Here is a 20290-nt window from a genome sequence, read left to right on the forward strand (position 1 = left end):
TGGGTTTCCTCCGGGTATTCCGGTTTCCTCCCACACTCCAAAAGACATGCTGGTAGGTTAATAGGCTCTTGTCTAAATTGGCACAGTATGTATATGCATGAATAGGACGTAGGGACCTTAGAGTGTAAGCGCCTTGAGGGCAGGGACTGATGTGAATGCACAATATATATGTAAAGCGCTGCATAAATTGATGGCACTATACAAGTGTATTAAATAATAAATAAAATAAATATTGCTCATCTAAATGAGTCCACCCAATTATAATCTGTGATATTCACTGTGAACTGTCATTTGTTCACACCATAACTGTCCAATTGTATTTCTCTTGTATATGTTTAAAAATGTCACGTAACTGTGAAAATAATTAAAAAAAAAAAATTTAACCATAAACTAGTCCACCCAAATGAAAAAAAAACAGCCCAGGAATTTTTAACAAATCTTGCCTGCAAAATCCAGAATGCAGAGAGGAATATGAGTTACCTTTGGAATGGTTCTGCACATTTTGATATATAAAAGAAAATAAAGTTATTTTCTACTTTGATAGGAATAGAAATGCACAGAGGTAATGGCATAGCATGCCTTTTATCTAGTAGTAGTCACATTCATCTGGACTTTTTCTGTAATGTTGTTGTTTGGAAATGTTTAGAAAGAGGACACAAGGGGGCGCCAGCTAAGTGTAGCATACATAAATATTTTATTGGTACTATACAGCCAAGTGCAGATTCCGGTCTGGGTGGGCCTTTTGCTATGGTAACATGTTTTGGAGCTCTATTGGATTCTTTGTCAAACCAATTGTTAGATCCGGGGTAGGCAACCCCCCGGCACTGGTGCCACAAGTGGCATGCAAAGCCTCTTTTTCCGACACTCGACTCCCTCCCGATCAGCAGAGCAGCACAGGGAAGTGTCAGTGAGACACTAATACATTCCAATTTCAGAGTGCCTCACACCGCACCTGCACTGAGGGGGAGGCACTGCGCCCCCACACACTGTAAAAGATGGGAAACATTGTTTGGTTCTCTAACTTTGCTGTAGCTGCGATCGTCAGCTTTTGTGATGGGGAAGAGATTGGGTGCAGTTCTGCTAGGAGGGGTGGTCCCTGTTTCCACTGCTAAAACCAATCACAGTCCTGCTAGCCCCGTCCACCATCTGGAGGAAGATGACTCGCTTGGTTGCCACTACCAATCTCAGAAAGAAGGGATTTCACTGTAAATGAGGAAACCCCAATCAGGTGACAGTTTGTGGAATTATTGTTGAGCTTCTAGGAACTTTGTTGAAATTATTCCTGAACCTTTGCGTCACTTACTTCTGAACCCCGGCACTCTGTGTCCCTTTAAGCCACAGCCAGTATTCAGCGCAATGAAAAATCACACCCAACCATTTTTTCTCAGCTGCGGGGGCCCAACTTATGATCCTGCACAGAGGCCCACTGCTTTCAGAAAATGCCCCTGACCTGAGCTCATCATTGTGCATCCATTCCCAATGCTTGTATGTGACATCACATACATCCCATACAAGCAAGTGGGCTGGATGCGAGAGTTGGATCAGCAGGATCAGTGTGCCAGGACAAGTAGATGTGTCTCATCTCTGCTTCCTTTCACCACATAGATGAGAAGAGGGTACAGCGGTGAAGCAGATGAGCAGAAGGGTACAGCGGTGGGGAAAATGTGCAGGAAGGTACAGTGGTGGACCAGATAAGCAGGGGGGTACAGTGATGGACCAGATAAGCAGGGGGGTACAGTGATGGGTCAGATAAGCGGGGGGGGGGTATAGTGATGGGCCCGATGAGCAGGGGGGGGGGGTACAGTGATGGGCCCGATGAGCAGGGGGGGGGGTACATACAGTGATGGGCCCGATGAGCAGGGGGGGTACAGTGATGGGCCCGATGAGCAGGGGGGGTACAGTGATGGGCCCGATGAGCAGGGGGGGTACAGTGATGGGCCCGATGAGCAGGGGGGGTACAGTGATGGGCCCGATGAGCAGGGGGGGTACAGTGATGGGCCCGATGAGCAGGGGGGGTACAGTGATGGGCCCGATGAGCAGGGGGGGTACAGTGATGGGCCCGATGAGCAGGGGGGGTACAGTGATGGGCCCGATGAGCGGGGGGGTACAGTGATGGGCCCGATGAGCAGGGGGGGGTACAGTGATGGGCCCGATGAGCAGGGGGGGGTACAGTGATGGGCCCGATGAGCGGGGGGGGGGGGGTACAGTGATGGGCCAGATGAACAGGGGGGGGGTACAGTGATGGGCCAGATGAACAGGGGGGTACAGTGATGGGTCAGATGAGCAGGGGGGTACAGTGATGGGCCAGATGAGCAGGGGGGGTACAGTGATGGGCCAGATGAGCAGGGGGGGTACAGTGATGGGCCAGACGAGCAGGGGGGGATTTGGTGTTGGGCCAGATGAGAAGGAGGTTACAGTTGTGGGAAAGATGAGCAGGGGGTTACAGCGGTGGGGCAGAGGAGCAGGGGGTTACAGCGGAGGGGCAGGAGAGCAGGGGGTTACAGCGGAGGGGCAGGAGAGCAAGGGGTTACAGCGGAGGGGCAGGAGAGCAGGGGGTTACAGCGGTGGGGCAGAAAAGAAGGAAACAGAGGTGGTACAGATGTGCAGGAGATACAGTCGTAGGGCAGATGAGAAAGAGGGTTACAGTGGTGGGACAGATGAGCAGATGGTTCAGTGGTGGAGCAGATGTACATAGAGGTACAGTGGTAGGGCGGATGTACAGGGGGTTACAGTGGTGGGACAGATGAGCAGGGGGTTACAGTGGTGGGACAGACAAGCAGGGGGTTACAGTGGTTGGGCAAATGTGCAGGGGGTTACAGTGGTGGGGCAGATATGCAGGGGGGACAGTGATCTGAGGTGAGGGGGTGCATAAATTGGGGCTCATCTGAGGTGTGGAGTTGCAGGAATTGGGGCTGATCTGAGGTGCGAGAGTGCAGGATGTTAATTTCTCACTACTAAAGTAGTTTACAGCATTTACTTTATAAAAAAATCCTTTTCGTGATTGAGAGTGTGAAGTTGACATTTTTTTGTTATAAAATTGGCACGCTCAATTTCTTTGAAAACATTTTTCGGCACACTATGCTCAAAAGGTTGCCTACCCCTGGGCTAGATAGAGTACCTATCTAGCCATTGGTTTGACAAAGGAGCCAACAGAGCTCTACCAAAAAATACAGGTCCGCCCAGGTGTGACATCATATCCGTTCCCACGCTCCAGGGTGGTTTCCCTTCACTTCCGGGATCGTTGGGACTCTGCTCTCCATTCATCTATCCACAAGCTGCACCCTGTTAGCAGCTACATGCGGTTCCACAGGCGAATGGGCCTCAACATTTTCCAGATGCTGCAGATAAGCAAGTGAATTCTATTGTCATGTGAGTCTGCACTTGGCTGTTTGGTACCGATAAAATGTTTATTTATGTTACACTTACAGTGGGGATGGAAAGTATTCAGACCCCCTTAAATTTTTCACTCTTTGTCATAGTGCAGCCATTTGCTAAAATCATTTAAGTTCATTTTTTTTACTCAATGTACACACAGCACCCCATATTGACAGAAAAACACAGAATTGTTGACATTTTTGCAGATTTATTAAAAAGAAAAACTTAAATATCACATGTTCCTAAGTATTCAGACCCTTTGCTCAGTATTTAGTAGAAGCACACTTTTGATCTAATACAGCCATGAGTCTTTTTGGGAAAGACGCAACAAGTTTTTCACACCTGGATTTGGGGATCCTCTGCCATTCCTCCTTGCAGATCCTCTCCAGTTCTGTCAGGTTGGATGGTAAACGTTGGTGGACAGCCATTTTTAGGTCTCTCCAGAGATGCTCAATTGGGTTTAAGTCAGGGCTCTGGCTGGGCCATTCAAGAACAGTCACGGAGTTGTTGTGAAGCCACTCCTTTGTTATTTTAGCTGTGTGCTTGGGGTCATTGTCTTGTTGAAAGGTAAACCTTCGGCCCAGTCTGAGGTCCTGAGCACTCTGGAGAAGGTTTTTGTCCAGGATATCCCTGTACTTGGCCGCATTCATCTTTTCCTCGATTGCAACCAGTCGTCCTGTCCCTGCGGCTGAAAAACACCCCCACAGCATGATGCTGCCACCACCATGCTTCACTGTTGGGACTGTATTGGACAGGTGATGAGCAGTGCCTGGTTTTCTCCACACATACCGCTTAGAATTAAGGTCAAAAAGTTCTATCTTGGTCTCAGACCAGAGAATCTTATTTCTCACCATCTTGGAGTCCTTTAGGTGTTTTTTTAGCAAACTCCATGCGGGCTTTCATGTGTCTTGCATTGAGGAGAGGCTTCCGTCGGGCCACTCTGCCATAAAGTCCCGACTGGTGGAGGGCTGCAGTGATGGTTGACTTTCTACAACTTTCTCCCATCTCCCGACTGCATCTCTGGAGCTCAGCCACAGTGATCTTTGGGTTCTTCTTTACCTCTCTCACCAAGGCTCTTCTCCCCCGATAGCTCAGCTTGGCCGGACAGCCAGCTCTAGGAAGGGTTCTGGTCGTCCCAAATGTCTTCCATTTAAGGATTATGGAGGCCACTGTGCTCTTAAGTGCAGCAGAATTTTTTTGTAACCTTGGTCAGATCTGTGCCTTGCCACAATTCAGTCTCTGAGCTCTTCAGGCAGTTCCTTTGACCTCATGATTCTCGTTTGCTCTGACATGCACTGTGAGCTGTAAGGTCTTATATAGACAGGTGTGTGGCTTTCCTAATCAAGTCCAATCAGTATAATCAAACACAGCTGGACTCAAATGAAGGTGTAGAACCATCTCAAGGATGATCAGAAGAAATGGACAGCACCCGAGTTAAATATATGAGTGTCACAGCAAAAGGGTCTGAATACTTAGGACCATGTGATATTTCAGTTTTTCTTTTTTAATAAATCTGCAAAAATGTCAACAATTATGTGTTTTTCTGTCAACATGGGGTGCTGTGTGTAAATTAATGAGGAAAAAAATGAACTTAAATGATTTTAGCAAATGGCTGCAATATAACAAAAAGTGAAAAATGTAAGGGGGTCTGAATACTTTCCGTCCCCACTGTAGCTGGTGCCCCCTTGTGTTCTCTTTCTGTGCTTTCAGGAGACCTGTTCCTGTCCCAGGTGGAGCTGCCAGCACCAACATATCCACACATATGGGATTTTATGAACTTTTTAATGTGGACTTTGTGGACTCCTTTTCTTGAGGTTTTCACCCATATTTAGACTGTCCTCTATTGGGGGGAGTATAGTCATTTTGTGCGCCATAATATTACTGTGTTGTTTGGAAATGTTTGTAGGTTGTCCAAGCCACTTTTTCAGTTCTGATGGGTGTCAAGAAAATACTCCAGCATTCCCTGCTGCAAGATTCTGTCTCAAGTCCTGTTTGAGTGACAACTTGAAATGTATTTCCCTCACTTTCTGGTGACAATGGTTCCCAGGACAAATAGAAAGGGTTGACCTCTTCAGTGAGGACATAGAGGAAAAAAAAAAGCGGAGGATTGATAACCATTCCATACTCTTTCCAAAACCAAAAAGCAGCACAGCTGTCATTTCAAACATTTCACAGAGGGATTACTCACCAAGAGGCACAGCTACACCAATCACTGCTGCTGTCAGTGTAGACCTGAGATCAGAATCTGCATTTCCATCTACAATAGAAAAAAGAATTCCATGTAGTGATTAATGTCAAGGATAACTGAGGGAATATCAAGAACAACTTTGGCATGTTCAGTGAAAAACGATCAGTGAGCACAATAATTCCATAATGCCACAAAAGGGACTGACCATTACCAAAGTACTTTATTAGTCCTCATTATAAAACTGTTTTGGCCTCATGTCTCCCTGAAGTCTCCTTGCCCAATATTTTTCCTCCTTTCTTTTATTCACCCTTTGGAGGGCTAGCATTAAAGAATACAGAGCACTTCAGGACAAAGTGACAGCAATCTGATAACCCGCTCCCACCAGCAATGTATACTTACCCATCCGAGATACCTCAACACCTCCCAAATGGAGATTCCACACTGGGTACAAATGGGCAAAACCCAGGTTCACTTTAGGCTCCCCTAACACCCTCCAGTGACAATGCACATATCCAGCACTTCTAGCAGGAACCCAGATTGTTATATGTAATTATGTGCTAATATTTCAGCCCCAGCATCTTGATCCCTTAAAAAAGTCACTATTGTGATGAAACGTTTCGGGCAGCAATTGCCAATTTTAAAGCGTATTGAACTCCACCACACATTTTTTAATTTTCGGCCCCAGCAGGTTATGCCATAATGTGCTAGTATGCACAGCATATTATGGCAGAATTACCGGTCAAATGGAGCCCTGCACTGTCACCGCTCCAGTAGGTCTCAGGTGCTTCCATCTTCGCTCAATCTTCCTTCCAGGTTCACGTTCTCCAGCCGCTTGAATGGTCGGGCCGCTATGATGCCACTGCCACGCATGCTTGTAAAAGTCACTTCTTCATGGCCCAGAGCACAGAATGTAAATATGGACTGAGCTGCAGCCAGACATTACCGCTATCAGGACAGTGGGTCTTCTAGGGTCTCTTCTGTTATAAAAACCCTGCTTGTCAGCAGTTTTTATTTTTACAAAAATGACTTTAATACCGCTTTACCTGCTTATTAGACTGTTTATAGTGTTTTACGTGTGCTGAATAATAAAGAGCATCTTTTTATATCCTCAAAAAATAAAAAACGCACAAAGCAAGGTCCAGAAAGACATGGATGAGCGAGTTTGGGGTGGAGGAACTTGACTGGCCTGCACAGAGTTCTTACCTCAACATGATAGAACATCTTTGGGATAAATTACAGCAGAGACTGCAAGCCAGGCCTTCTCATCCACATCAGTGCCTGACCTCACAAGTGCGCTTCTGGAAGAATGGTCAAACATTCCCATAGACACACTCCTAAATCTTCTGGACAGCTTTCCCAGAAGAGTTAAAGTGATTTGATTGTAAGGGTTCGTTTTTTTCTTTTTAAACAAACATAACATACTTGCCTCCACTGTGCAGCTCGATCTGCACAGAGTGGTCCCGAACCTCGTCTTCTGGGGTCCCCCAGCGGCTCCTCCCCACATCAGATAACCCCCTAGGAGAAGCGCTCTCTCGAGGGGGTTACCTTGCGGGCGCGCTCCCGAGTCCAGCATTCGGCGTCCATTGCTGCTGAATGTATGACTCGGCCCCCCCCCCCACATCATTGGATTTGATTGACAGCAGCGGGAGCCAATGGCTGCGGTGCTATCAATCTATCCAATCAAGAGCCGAGAACCCCGGGCAGAGAGACAGCGCGTCCCCACCGGGTCAAGTTCCAGTGTTCAGGTAAGTAGAACAGGGGGCTGGTCACTGCCAAGTGTTTTTTCACCTTAATGCATAGGATGCATTAAGGTGAAAAAACACAAAAGTTTACAACCCCTTTAAAGCTTGTTATACCTGCAGAGGGTGGGCCAACTCCATATTGAACCCTAGTCTACTTGGATTTAAGCTATTAGATATATTACCTATTAGCTGCAGGTATGTTAAAAGATAAGTTCACCCTTAGTAACGTGTTACACCCGTATTTAGAATTTAACATGCAACATGTTACTAAAGCACCTGCCACCCCCCAATTCTCCATTGTGACCGCAGGTTGGGGATCCTCTCCCCACATTCACTGTCACAATTTAAAAGCAGTTCGTCTTTGCTCCACCCACACCATTCATTCATAGAGATCTGTGAATTACAAAGTCCCGTCTGGCACCTCAGCAGATGGCGTGTAGTTCTCAAACTACAAACACTAAGAAAAAAAAAAAAAAATCGAGGCACATTTTTTAGCTGCAAAAATGTGCATTTATTATTTTGAGTGAACTTATTCTTTATAATCAGCTTTTTTTTCTGTTGGTTGTGGGAACAATTTGAAGCCCACTAAGATGAAGTAGTGTCTTGTAAAGTCCATTTTCAACATAATTCTATAATTATGAATGGGGTACTTCTTCATATCAGAGTGGTCTGGACATTATTTGGACTTTGGATTTGTACCTTTGGACTTTTTGTTCTTTATACTATGAGCTGTAGAGTTGCTTGTGACACACAGTTTTTGCATGTTTTCTATACGACTTTGCTTTCTTTTTTATTTAGTGGTTTATAGGTTTTTGTCATAATTATTGCTGCCGCAGGGATTATTGTGGTAAAGAACTTGCAAGATGCACCAGAAATGCAGACAGCTGCAGAACTTTTGAAAACCCACAAGCAACGGTACTTTCCATCAGTAAATTATACATGTAACGAGAAGATCCTGTCTGTGGTCAGCTACATTTCCTGGAGAAACATTCAGCTCATTCTGCTTTGATTCTGCCAACATGAAGAAATAAACCCTTTAAAATCTTAATAAAATGTCTTGTTTACAATGTATAAGCGAATTTTGTTTAAACTGAAGGCACCACTACTTGCCTGTGGTGTCTAGTGAGGGAGGGGACCCTTAAGGCTGTATAGATGTCCTCAACTTCTCTCCAAGTCCTTTGGTCACTGACTTAGATTAGATGTAATAACTAGTATTTTCTGAACATGCATGATTTTATTTAAAAATAAAACAAGTTTCAGATTTTTATAATTTTTCCATGAGTGTTTTTTTTTTAAGCCTAGAACAGGTCTGCAGTTTCTGCTTTCCCACCCCTGATTGCACACAAGCCCAAGGGATCTACGGCATGAAGTGCTATTGAGCTGCACTGAGTGTGCTGGGCTTTTCGACAGCCTACTATCGGACTTATCCTTTTCAGTTCATAGTCCCCTCTAGTGGATATAAGTTTTATGTTCTGTGGCACAATTAATATAAAGTCACAGATGTATACCACGTATTCTGTGCTCCTAATTCACTCCCTGGTCATCTCTCGCCTCGACTACTGCAACTCCCTGTTAGGTGCTCGTCTTCTCTTACTGGCCTAGGCTCTTGAGTTGGCTCAGTGGAGGACCTCGCCGGCGGATAATCAATACACATACACACGGGGTACGTGATAAATGATTACAAAGTTTATTAGGCAGGAGGCTCTTTTATGTTATGTCTTACAAGACCCTGCCCCACTTAGGGCCAATCAGATTAATACACATAAGCATACATTAGTAATTTCTTCATCATATGATTTCAGTTTAACTTATACAATTCAGGCTAAAGGTCAATGCTTTCTTAATTTCTGTTAACTTCTGCTGACTATCTGTTGCCCAGCCACATATTCCTGAGTAGCTAATTCTGGCCTGTTTCATATCCCACGACAGTGTACAGAGATAAAAACCACAAAGAGATGTTTCCTCAGATGTAGACATCAGACAAGAATAGACAGGCCTTGGGTAACAATGCAATGAGATCTTCAGTTATTAAGTCATGCTATCATGAGGTGCAGTTTGTCACATACACTAAAATATACCATGATATTCTCTAAGTCATTAAGCAAATAAGCAATCCTGAACATATCTTATGTTAGGGCATAATCAATAATCAATCAACAAAGCAATGTCCAATGGAATCCCCTTACACTCCCTCCTCATTGGATTACCTTTAAATAGGCTATCCCCAATTCACTTCATCATGAATGCTGCTGCCAGACTCATCCACCTTACAAACGCTCAGCATCCGCTACCACTCTCTGCCAATGTCTCTATTGGTTGCCACTCACCCAGCAAATTAAATAGAAAATACTAACAATTGCCCAGATGTGAAGGGAATAGATTGCAGGTACAGAGAGCACAAATGTATGTTATTCGCAGATGACATCCTGATGGTCATCTTGTCGCCCATCACCACCCTTCCTAACCTTTATGCAATCCTACAGCCTTTCTCTAGAATCTCAGGCCTCACCATTAGGCCCCTTTCACACTGGGTTGTGAGTTTTGACGGACTCCGCTTGCTCAGCAGGGATCCCCGCTGAGCCAGTGGATGAAAGGTCCATCTCTGCAGGGACGGACCTGTCAGACCTCCACTGTCCTCTATGGGGGATCAGATGAAAATGGACCGCCTGTCCATTTTCATACGATCCGCCAGACACTAAACAGATCTCTACAGGATAGCATTAAAATGGCCCTGGAACGATCTTATAAATTTTGCTGGGAATCAGATGCTCGCCCATACCTAGGCATCCAAATAACACCCTCTTTAAACACCCTATATTCTTGGAACTATCCTGACTAGATGACCAGATGACAACTACACCCTCCATCGTGGTTTGGCAGACTACATTCTGTAAAAATGCATGTTCTACCAAGACTTCGATACTTTTTTCCTACAATACCAGTGACATTGGTTGGATCTGATCTAAACGTATTTAAAAAAAACAAAAAAAAAACACTTCTTAAATTTTTTGGGGGAGACAAGAGGCCTAGGGTGTAATGCATGGCATAAATCTAAATCCCTGAAAGACTTTACCCTCTACAAATCTGCCCTTCTCAAATACAACTCCTGCCTCCACACTGCTAAACGAACCTACAACAACACTCATCAAAACCCTCTAATCCAAACCTCGTCAACTCTTTTCTACCCTTAATTCCTTACTTCACCCCCCCACTGCCCCCACCCACCAACTTGCTTATTGCTCAACAGATTGCCAACCATTTCAAAAGCAAAACTGACACAATTCGTGAGGAGATATCCAGCATTCAACTTCTTCCCCTACCCAACACATCAGGTCCAACAACACACTCAATACTCTCCTCCTTCTGCCCAATTACCACCGATGAAGTTGATAAACTCCTCTCCATGGCCCACCTCACCACCTGTCCTCTGGACCCTGTCCCCTCACAATTACTGCGACCGCCTTCCTGCTCCAGCCTAAACTCCCTAACCCACATCCTCAACCTCTCCCTCTCCTCTGGCACATTTCCTTCCCTACTTAAACATGCACTGGTTATCCCCATACTTAAAACACCCTCTCCAGACCCCACCTGTTTGAATAACTTAAGACCAACCTCCCTGCTCTCACTTGCCTCCAAGCTCATCGAACGCCTTGTCCATGACCGAATGAGTCGCTACCTCACAGACAACAGCCTTCTCGACCCCCTACAGTCCGGCTTCTGTCCACAACTTCCACTAAAACTGTCCTACTAAAACTCACCAATGACCTACTAACTGCTAAAACCAATGGCCATTACTCCATACTCATATGCCGCATACACACGGTCGGACTTTCCGACGGGAAATGTTTGATTGAGCTCATTGTCGGAAAGTCCGACCGTGTGTATGCTCCATCGAACATTTGCTGTCGGAATTTCCAGCCACAAATGTTTGAGAGCAGGTTCCCCAATTTTCTGCCAACTTCACTTGTTGTCAGAAAGTCAGATTGTGTGTACACAAGTCCTTCGCACAAAATCTCACGCATGCTCAGAATCAAGCAGAAGGAGCCACGCTGGCTATTGAACTTCCCTTTTCTCGGCTCGTCATATGTCTTGTATGTCACCGCATTCTCACGTTCGGAACTTCCGACAACATTTGTGTGACCGTGTGTATGCAAGACAAGTTTGAGCCAACATCCTTCGGAAAAAAATCCACGGTTTTGTTGTCGGAATGTCCGATCGTGTGTACGTGGCATTTGACCTCTCTGCTGCCTTCGACACAGTTGACCACCTGCTCCTCCTCAGCAAAACTACACTCCCTTGGCCTCCGCGATTCTGCTTTATCCTGGTTCTTCTCCTACCTATCTCAGCGCACTTTCAGTGTCACTTACAACTCCATCTCCTCTGCCTCTTTCTGCTGGGGTACACCAAGGCTCCGTCCTTGGGCCCCTCCTATTCTCACTCTATACCTCTTCCCTGGGCCAGTTGATAATCTCCCATGGCTTCCACAATACCACCTCTACGACGACGACACCCAGATCTATTTCTCCACTCCTCAGCTCACCCCCTCGATCTCCTCACGGATCTGAAACTTACTGAATAACATATCAGTATGGATGTCACACCACTTTCTCAAACTCAATCTTTTTGTTATATTTCCTCCTTCCCAGCCCCCCCCCCACCCCCCATGACTTTACCATTAGGATCAACAGCACAAACATTGATCCCTCCACACATGCCAGGGTGCTGGGTATAATCCTTGACTCTGACCTCTCCTTCAGCCCCCACATCCAATCGCTGGCTAAATCCTGCCGCCTTAACCTCCGCAACATCTCCAGAATTCGACCCTTCCTGACTAATGACACCACAAAGCAACTTATTCACTCCTTGATTATTTCCCACCTTGACTACTGCAACTCTTGCCTCCAATCACCCATCCCTCCAAGCAGCAAACAATTACTTGTGGAAACCTTCGCCACTTTAACCCTTCCCTTCTCTATTCTGCTACTGACCACCTATATAACATAATCTCTCCCCTGTCCTGTCCTGACCTGGCCACCTCTGTCTACAACAGTTCACTCTCATCTTCACTAGATGCACTTGCTCCTCTAACCACACGCAGAATCAGGCCCCGACCGTTACAACCCTGGCAAACTGACAACACTAGAAATCTCAAGAGACATTGCCGTGCTCTTGAACGACTGTGGCATAAAACCAAATGCCTGCAGGACTTCACCCTATATAAATCTGCCCTTCTAAAATGCAATTCATGCCTCCATGCTGCCAAACAAGCCTACTTTGTCTCCCTTATTAATTCCTTGTCATCCAGTCCCCGACGGCTCTTCTCAACCTTTAACTCTTTGCTTCGTCCACCACCCCCTCTACCCACTAACTCACTCACTGCCCAAGAGATTGCCAATCACTTCAAAGACAAGATCGATGCAATTCATGAGGACATCTCCACTGTGCGTACGTCTTCCCCACCCAACATACCTTGCCTAGCAGCACATTCAACACTCTCCTCTTTTGAATTGGCTACTATGGAAGAGGTTACAAAAATTTTCTCGGATGCCCACCTAACCAATTGTCCTTTGGATCCTGTTCCCTCACAACTACTACGGTCACCCTCTTCTTCTATCCTATGCTCCCTCACCCACATCTTCAATCTCTCCCTCTCTAGTGGCATCTTCCCCTCTCCTCTAAAACATGCGAAGATCACTCCCATTCTTAAAAAGCCCTTACTGGACCCTACCGACCTGAGCAACTTAAGACCCATCTCATTGCTCCCATTCACCTCTAAACTTCTAGAACGCTTAGTCTACAACCGTCTTAGCTCCTACCTCAATGAAAATAACCTGCTTGACCCCTTACAGTCTGGCTTTCGCTTGCAGCACTCCACGGAAACTGCCTTACTAAAACTCACTAACGATTTACTAACTGCTAAAACCAACAGCCAGTACTCCATACTCCTACTACTTGACCTCTCTGCGGCCTTTGATACTGTTGACCACCCGCTCCTTCTCAATAAACTACATTCCCTTGGCCTCCGAGATTCTGCTCTATCCTTGTTCTCTGCCTATTTATCACAGCGCTCCTTCAGTGTCACCTACAACTCTGTCTCCTCCTCTCCATTGCCCCTTTCTGTGGGGGTCCCCCAAGGCTCAGTTCTTGGACCCTTTCTCTTCTCTATCTACCCCTCCTCCCTCGGTCACTTAATAACTGCCCACGGCTTCCAATACCACTTAAACGCTGATGACACCGAAATCTATCGGTCTACTCCTCACCTCACTTCTTCAGTCTCCTCTCGCATTACTAACTTACTAACTGACATATCAGCATGGATGTCGCACCACTTCCTTAAACTAAATCTCTCTAAAAAAGCTATTAATATCCCCCCCCCCCCCCGCCCGTGCCCCCCTCCATGACTTTTCCATCAAAATCAACAATGCAACCATCAGTCCCTCCCCTCACGCCAGGGTACTAGGTGTAATCCTAGACTCCTAGACAGGGTAATGGCCCTGGGAGACATGAGTTGTACTCTCAGAGGACTCCCTATGGAAATAACTTTCCAACACAGGGGACACCCTACAGGAATGACCCCCCCAGTTTAAGGACCCCACACAGAAATGTTCATAAACATCAAGGGCCCAGGGAAGATCCTAGGGATTTTGCTAATCCCCATAGGGGGAGGCCAAATAGGGGTACCCCTGGCGATAGGGGTATTCCCCTACGTAATAGGTTTGCCCCACTCTATCGGGAAGACAATTATGGCTCAGCACCTGCCATTTTGAGACATCCTAATGATCGTCACTTGGAACATAGGAATGAACAGCAGGAATCCCCTTATGAGCCTGACCGGATGGAACAAAATCGTTTTTTTCCCATGGGCAACACCAGGCCAAAAAGGGGGTTCGAAGAAAGAGAGGCACTAGAGGGGGGAGGAGAGTCAGGTCCAAAGAAAAGAAGATACTAGATATTACTGGCGTCTTCAACCTGAGCTCAGCCCAACTCTCCCAAGGGGAACAAGCTGTCCTTAGTCGAGGACTTAAGTTTGCGCCCCCTCGTGCACTAAACAAATTCGAGACTTTTATAGATGTCCATAAGTTCATTCGTAAAATGAACATTAAGAGACATTTTTTACTTAACCCGATTGGCAATGGGAGTCAGATGGTTTCCACTAATGTATATCAAAATACGAGTGTGGATCCCACTAATCCTATCTCTGATACCAACCAAGAAGCTAATCCTACATCTAATGGTAGACTGGCAGTAGATAGCATTGTCCAGATTAGACATACTAATCTGGCTAATGCCTCATTGTTCAATCCTCCCGGATTTATAGCTCCCTCTGTCCAAGTCTTTAAAGAGATGGTGATTAGGGACTTGATAGCTCTCAAGATACCAAGAATTAGTAATAATTATGATCTCCAACATAGTATCAAACAAATCTGTGCACGCAATGATATTATTATACGCCCCGCTGACAAGGGGGGTGGGGTGGTCGTTCTGAACAAAACAGACTACCTAGATGAAATGAACAGACTTTTATCCGATAGTATAACTTATACCAAATTAAAGACGAATCCGACCTTTAAATATAAGAAAGCACTTTTATCATTGGTTGATTCCGGATTTCAGATGGGTATTTTGAGCAAGAAAGAAAAATTACACCTGGTGCCCTCAGCGCCAAGGGTACCAGTAATGTATTATCTACCCAAAATCCATAAAAACCTAATAAAGCCACCCGGTCGCCCCATCATTAGCGGCATAGATTCGGTTACATCAAGAATAGGCCGTTATGTTGACAATTTTTTGCAACCCCTTGTGGTTAAAACGCCAGCCTACCTTAGGGATACTACTCAAGTTATTAAACTTGTAGCTGAATGCGACTGGAGGGAGGGTTGCATTCTAGCTACTGCAGACGTAGCCTCCCTCTATACTATCATATCCCATGAACATGGCTTTGAAGCTGCTAAATTTTACTTGGAACAGGATTACTCTTTGCCCGCCATTCAGAGGGAATTTGTTTTAAATCTTTTGACTTTTGCTACCAGTCATAATTATTTTTGGTTTGGGGGGGATTTTTTCTTACAGACAGTCGGTGTGGCTATGGGGGCAAAGTTCGCGCCCAGCCTAGCGAACCTCTTCATGGCTCGTTGGGAGAGTGAAGAAATTGATGTTAATCCCCCTAAAGAGCTACGCCTCTGGAGAAGGTACATCGACGATGTCCTTCTCTTGTGGGAGGGCGATTTGCCTTCTCTAGAGGCGTTTTTCCATAAGCTCAATTCAAATGACAGAGGGATCTCCCTACAGTATGAGACTAGCCAAACTCAAATCCACTTCCTGGACCTGAATATATGTGTCCAGGATGGTAAACTGATTACCACCACTCACTTCAAAGAAACGGATCGTAATGCCTATATTCCGCTTAACAGTTGCCATCATACTTCTTGGCTTAGGGCAGTTCCTAAGGGGCAATTTCAGCGGATTAGACGTAATTGTACCAACTTATCGGATTATCAGCAACAGGCTCAGATCCTCAAAATGAGATTTCTTGATAAAGGATATGACGAGAGGGAGATTGAGGAAACTATCATTATTGTTGGGAATATGAGCAGGGACATTATGCTCCAAGAACCCAGGAGGAACAATCAGGGAGATATTAATAAATTTGCTTGCTCCCTAGTGACAAGTTACTCCAACCAGCATTTCTTGGTCAGTAAAATCTTTAAGAGATATTGGAGCTTGCTGAAAAGTGATAAAGTATTGGGCCCAGTTCTTCCTGATCACCCTGTTGTTATCTTCAGAGGAGCACCCTCCTTACGCCACAGGGTAGCCCCCAATGTCGTAAATCCCCCTAGAACCATTTCCTTTTTCCAAAGCATGAAAGGCTTCTATCCCTGTAGGAAGTGTGAAATATGTCATATTAATTCCTTCCGAGGACGCAGGTGTGAATCGTTTCAATCTACTCAAACCAGTAAATCGTACAACATAGAGTCCTTTATTACATGCTCAACGGAGTGTGTAGTTTATATGATCCAATGCCCATGCTCCAAACAGTACATAGGACGTACCAAGAGAGCCCTGCAGGTACGCCTATCTGAGCATATAGGGAACATCAAACGTGGCTTTAGCAAGCATAACCTTTCCAGACATTATGCGAAACATCATAATAAACAACTTAAAGGGACCCTGTTTATGGCTCTCGACAAACTTCAGCCCCATTGGAGGGGAGTTAATAAAGTGAGAGCCATTTCTAGGTGTGAAACGAAATGGATTTTTCTGATGAAATCTTATGCACCCCTAGGCCTTAATGTTGACTGGGACATAAATTGCTTCATTAATAACTCCTAAATTTACTCTACTCATTTCATCTGTTATTTGTTTTTATCATTTTTTATTGTTTATTTTCTTATAATTTAATTTTAATTTTAATTTTTTAATGACCTCTTAGATTCATAGTGACTCTGTATCAATTCAGGATTGTAATTTTTAAATTGTGTTTATATAAGGATTAAATATTTGTTATGCGGTATAGTTACATACTCTTCATGAGCTTTTTGCCTGTTGACGTGTATGACCTATCGGATTTTAATTGGTATGGTTTCTATCCACTAGATGGCGAGATCCTTAGTCCATTGCTCTCTTTTCCCCTGTCTTTTAAATAAGTGTTACTGGCATTATCATTGGCCACCACTAGATGGGGGAATTTTTATATTTCTACTTTTTATATTTCTACTTATTGTATGTCCCTCATTTTGAACTTACATAGGCCGCCAGAATGCAATATGGCGGCGTGTGTTTGTTTTCATCTGTTTTGGTCCTAGTTGCCAGCAGTCAATATGGCGCTGCGGGACTATTTAAACTATGAACGTGATGACTGCGTCACTTGGCCAATCCCCAGTCGACGTCCCTTAGTGACGAAACGCGTAGGGAGGAGCCAGTGACGCTGACGTCATTACGTTCTCTTTCCGTGATTGATGGGACATACACAGCAGGCAGGCGAAGGCTCGTGGAGACGCCGCGATCGTTGTGCTTTACCATACGCTGTCTTTCTTGATGCAAGTTTCTTGTAAGTGCAATCTTTTGGCATATTAAAGTGTTACAGCTTTACAATTTTACGCTATGGGAGCTCTTTCTTGATTTTTGTCTTTTGAGTTCTACACACTGGAATGATCGGCATAGGTTTGTGGGTGACCTGTTAATTTCCCAAACGCCTGGTGGGACCACTGTTATGGTGGTCATCCTGAGCTGGTAAGGAGCCTCATACCTCACTTGGGTGCAAGTCACTTTGGATGCTGGAATCACCTGTGTCACAATTTTTCATTGGAATTTAATTTTGATCATCCACCTACTTCACTTATGGACTTTTTTTTGCTATTCTTTTGGGATCACTTAATTTAAGTTATATGATTTTTTCTCACATATGACACATGCAGAGACATTTGCCTCTATTTTCTATAGGAGACCTGTTGGTTTGATAATTTAATGTGTGATGGGTCAATTATTTATTTATGTTCTTTAGCATATGTTTTTTTACTCATTCAGTTTTAGCGCTGCACTCATTTTTATTTATTTAATCCTAGACTCTGACTTGTCATTTCAGCCTCAAATCCAATCGTTGTCAAAAGTTTGTAGAATTCACCTCTGTAACGTCTCTAAAATTCGCCCCTTTTTAACAAATGAAACCACCAAGCTCCTCATTCACTTCCTTGTTATCTCTCGCCTTGACTATTGCAACTCCCTTCTCATTGGCTTACCTCTCCATAGGCTATCCCCTCTTCAGTCTATCATGAATGCTGCTACCAGACTTATCCACCTTACCAACCGCTCAGTTTCTGCCAACCCTCTACTCCAATCCCTACACTGGCTCCCAATCACCCAGCGAATTAAATTCAAAATACTAACCACAACATACAAAGCCATTCACAACTCTGCCCCGAGCTACATCACTAATCTTGTCTCCAAATATCATCCAAATTGACCTCTCCGCTCCTCTCAAGACCTCCTGCTTTCAAGCTCTCTCATCTCCTCCTCCCATGCACGTCTCCAGGATTTCTCCAGAGCCTCTCTCATCCTCTGGAACTCGCTACCTCCATCTATCCGGCTATCCCCTACTCTTGCTACCTTCAGGCGATCCCTGAAAACTCATCTCTTCAGGAAAGCCTATCACGTCTCCAACTAATCTCCTACCACTTCCACCAGCTCATTCCCCACAGTTACAACCTTTTGTACCACCTGCCCCACCCTATTAGATTGTAAGCTCTTCTGAGCAGGGCCCTCTTAATCCTCTTGTATTTTATTGTATTATAACTGTATTGTCTCCCTTTTATTTTGTAAAGCGCTGCATAAACTGTTGGCGCTATATAAATCCAGAATAATAATAATAACTCTCTCCTTAATGGCCTACCCTTACGCAGGCTATCCCCCCTTCAGTCTATTATGAATGCTGCTGCTAGACTAATACATCTCACTAACTAATCTGTGACTGCTGCCCCTCTCTGCCAATCCCTTCACTGGCTTCCCCTACCCCGCCGTATAAAATTCAAAATGCTAACCACAACATACAAGGCCATCCACAACATCGCCCCCAGCTACATCACCAACCTCCTCTGCAGATAATCACCCAAATTGTCCCCTCCGTTCCTCCAAGGACCTCCTGCTCTCTAGCTCCCTTGTCACCTCCTCCCATGCTCGCCTTCAGGACTTCTCCAGAGCCTCTCCCATCCTCTGGAACTCCCTGCCACAGTATGTCCAATCAGCCCCTAACCTGTCCACCTTTAGGAGATCCCTGAAAACTCACTTATTTAGGGAAGCCTATCCCACACCCACCTAACAACTGTCCCCGAGCCACCCCCATCAAATCATTCCCCTCATCTATTACCTTTTGTACCACCACCCCCTCCCTTTAGAATGTAAGCTCTATGAGCAGGGCCCTCCTGTCCCTTCCATATTGAACTGTACTGTAATTGTGCTGTCCCCCCTCTACAATGTAAAGCGCTGCATAAACTGTTGGCACTATATAAATCGTGTATAATAATAGGGCGAATAAACGAATAATGTTTACCCCAAAACAGAAGGGGGAGCTTGGGAGTTCCTGATTTGTTGAAATATTTATGTGGCACAGTTAGCTCAACTCAATAAATTGCATTCTCAGCAGCCTTATCAATTGTCGGTAGAGTCATATTTAGGGCAAAATAGGCCAATTTCCCCTGCTATGTGGTTACCAAAGAAAGACCGGCCACCGATCTTGTGCCCATCCCTATCATTATCATTTAGTATATGGGACAGATTGTCTAAGCCTTATAATTTCAAATCGCGCCATAGTCCATTGGCTCCCTTGTTGCAAAACAAGGACTTTACCCCGGGCCTCACGCCTTTGGTATTTGAATGGTGGTCCAACAAGGGCTTCCTGCGCATCACAGACCTATGCGATCACAAGGGAATGTTGTCCAAACAAAGCTTAATAGACAAACAACAAATGCCGAACTCTGAACAATTTCGATACACCCAAATAACACATTACATGCACACTTCATCTCGCAAATGTGATCTTGTAACTATGTCACCTATGGAATATTTAAGTCACAGGTACGATAAAGTGTGTAGTCATATATCTGAAATATATACCATTTTAACGTATACATCAGCCAAACTGAGTTATATGGTCAAATGGGAACAGGATATCCAAGAAGGCCTTGAGCTTGAGGATTGGCACTCGATAGTACTGGCGAGATGGTATATGGTTCTGGCTAGACTGGCTACTTATGTCCCGGATGCTTCGTCTAAATGTTTTAGGTGATGTGGTCAGGGAAGGGGAAGGGACGGTCTACCATATATGGTGGGAATATCCTAAAGTACGGAGGTTTTGGATCAGAGTTTATAACTTTTCTCTTACTCAAATTAATCTGACCAGGTCCCGGAAACATGCATTGCTGGGGTGTAAGGTGGAGGAGGCCTCAACCAAAGACGACTTCTTAAACATAAGCTCTCCTGGCTTATGATTAAT

The 20290-nt window shown here is 45.0% G+C and overlaps 1 protein-coding gene across 2 annotated transcripts in view; it reads right to left on the bottom strand.

The window, feature by feature from the left end:
- LRP8 (LDL receptor related protein 8) overlaps positions 1-20290 on the bottom strand; it is a 370766-nt gene that overhangs the window by 19651 nt on the left and 330825 nt on the right. For both annotated transcript variants that reach the window (XM_073593521.1, XM_073593520.1), the window contains one exon: positions 5564-5632. In XM_073593521.1, coding sequence (XP_073449622.1) covers positions 5564-5632 — 69 coding nt within the window. The remainder of the gene's footprint in view (positions 1-5563; positions 5633-20290) is intronic.

Source organism: Aquarana catesbeiana, linkage group LG07 (genome assembly GCF_042186555.1).
Source record: "Aquarana catesbeiana isolate 2022-GZ linkage group LG07, ASM4218655v1, whole genome shotgun sequence".
Classification (NCBI taxonomy): domain Eukaryota; kingdom Metazoa; phylum Chordata; class Amphibia; order Anura; family Ranidae; genus Aquarana; species Aquarana catesbeiana.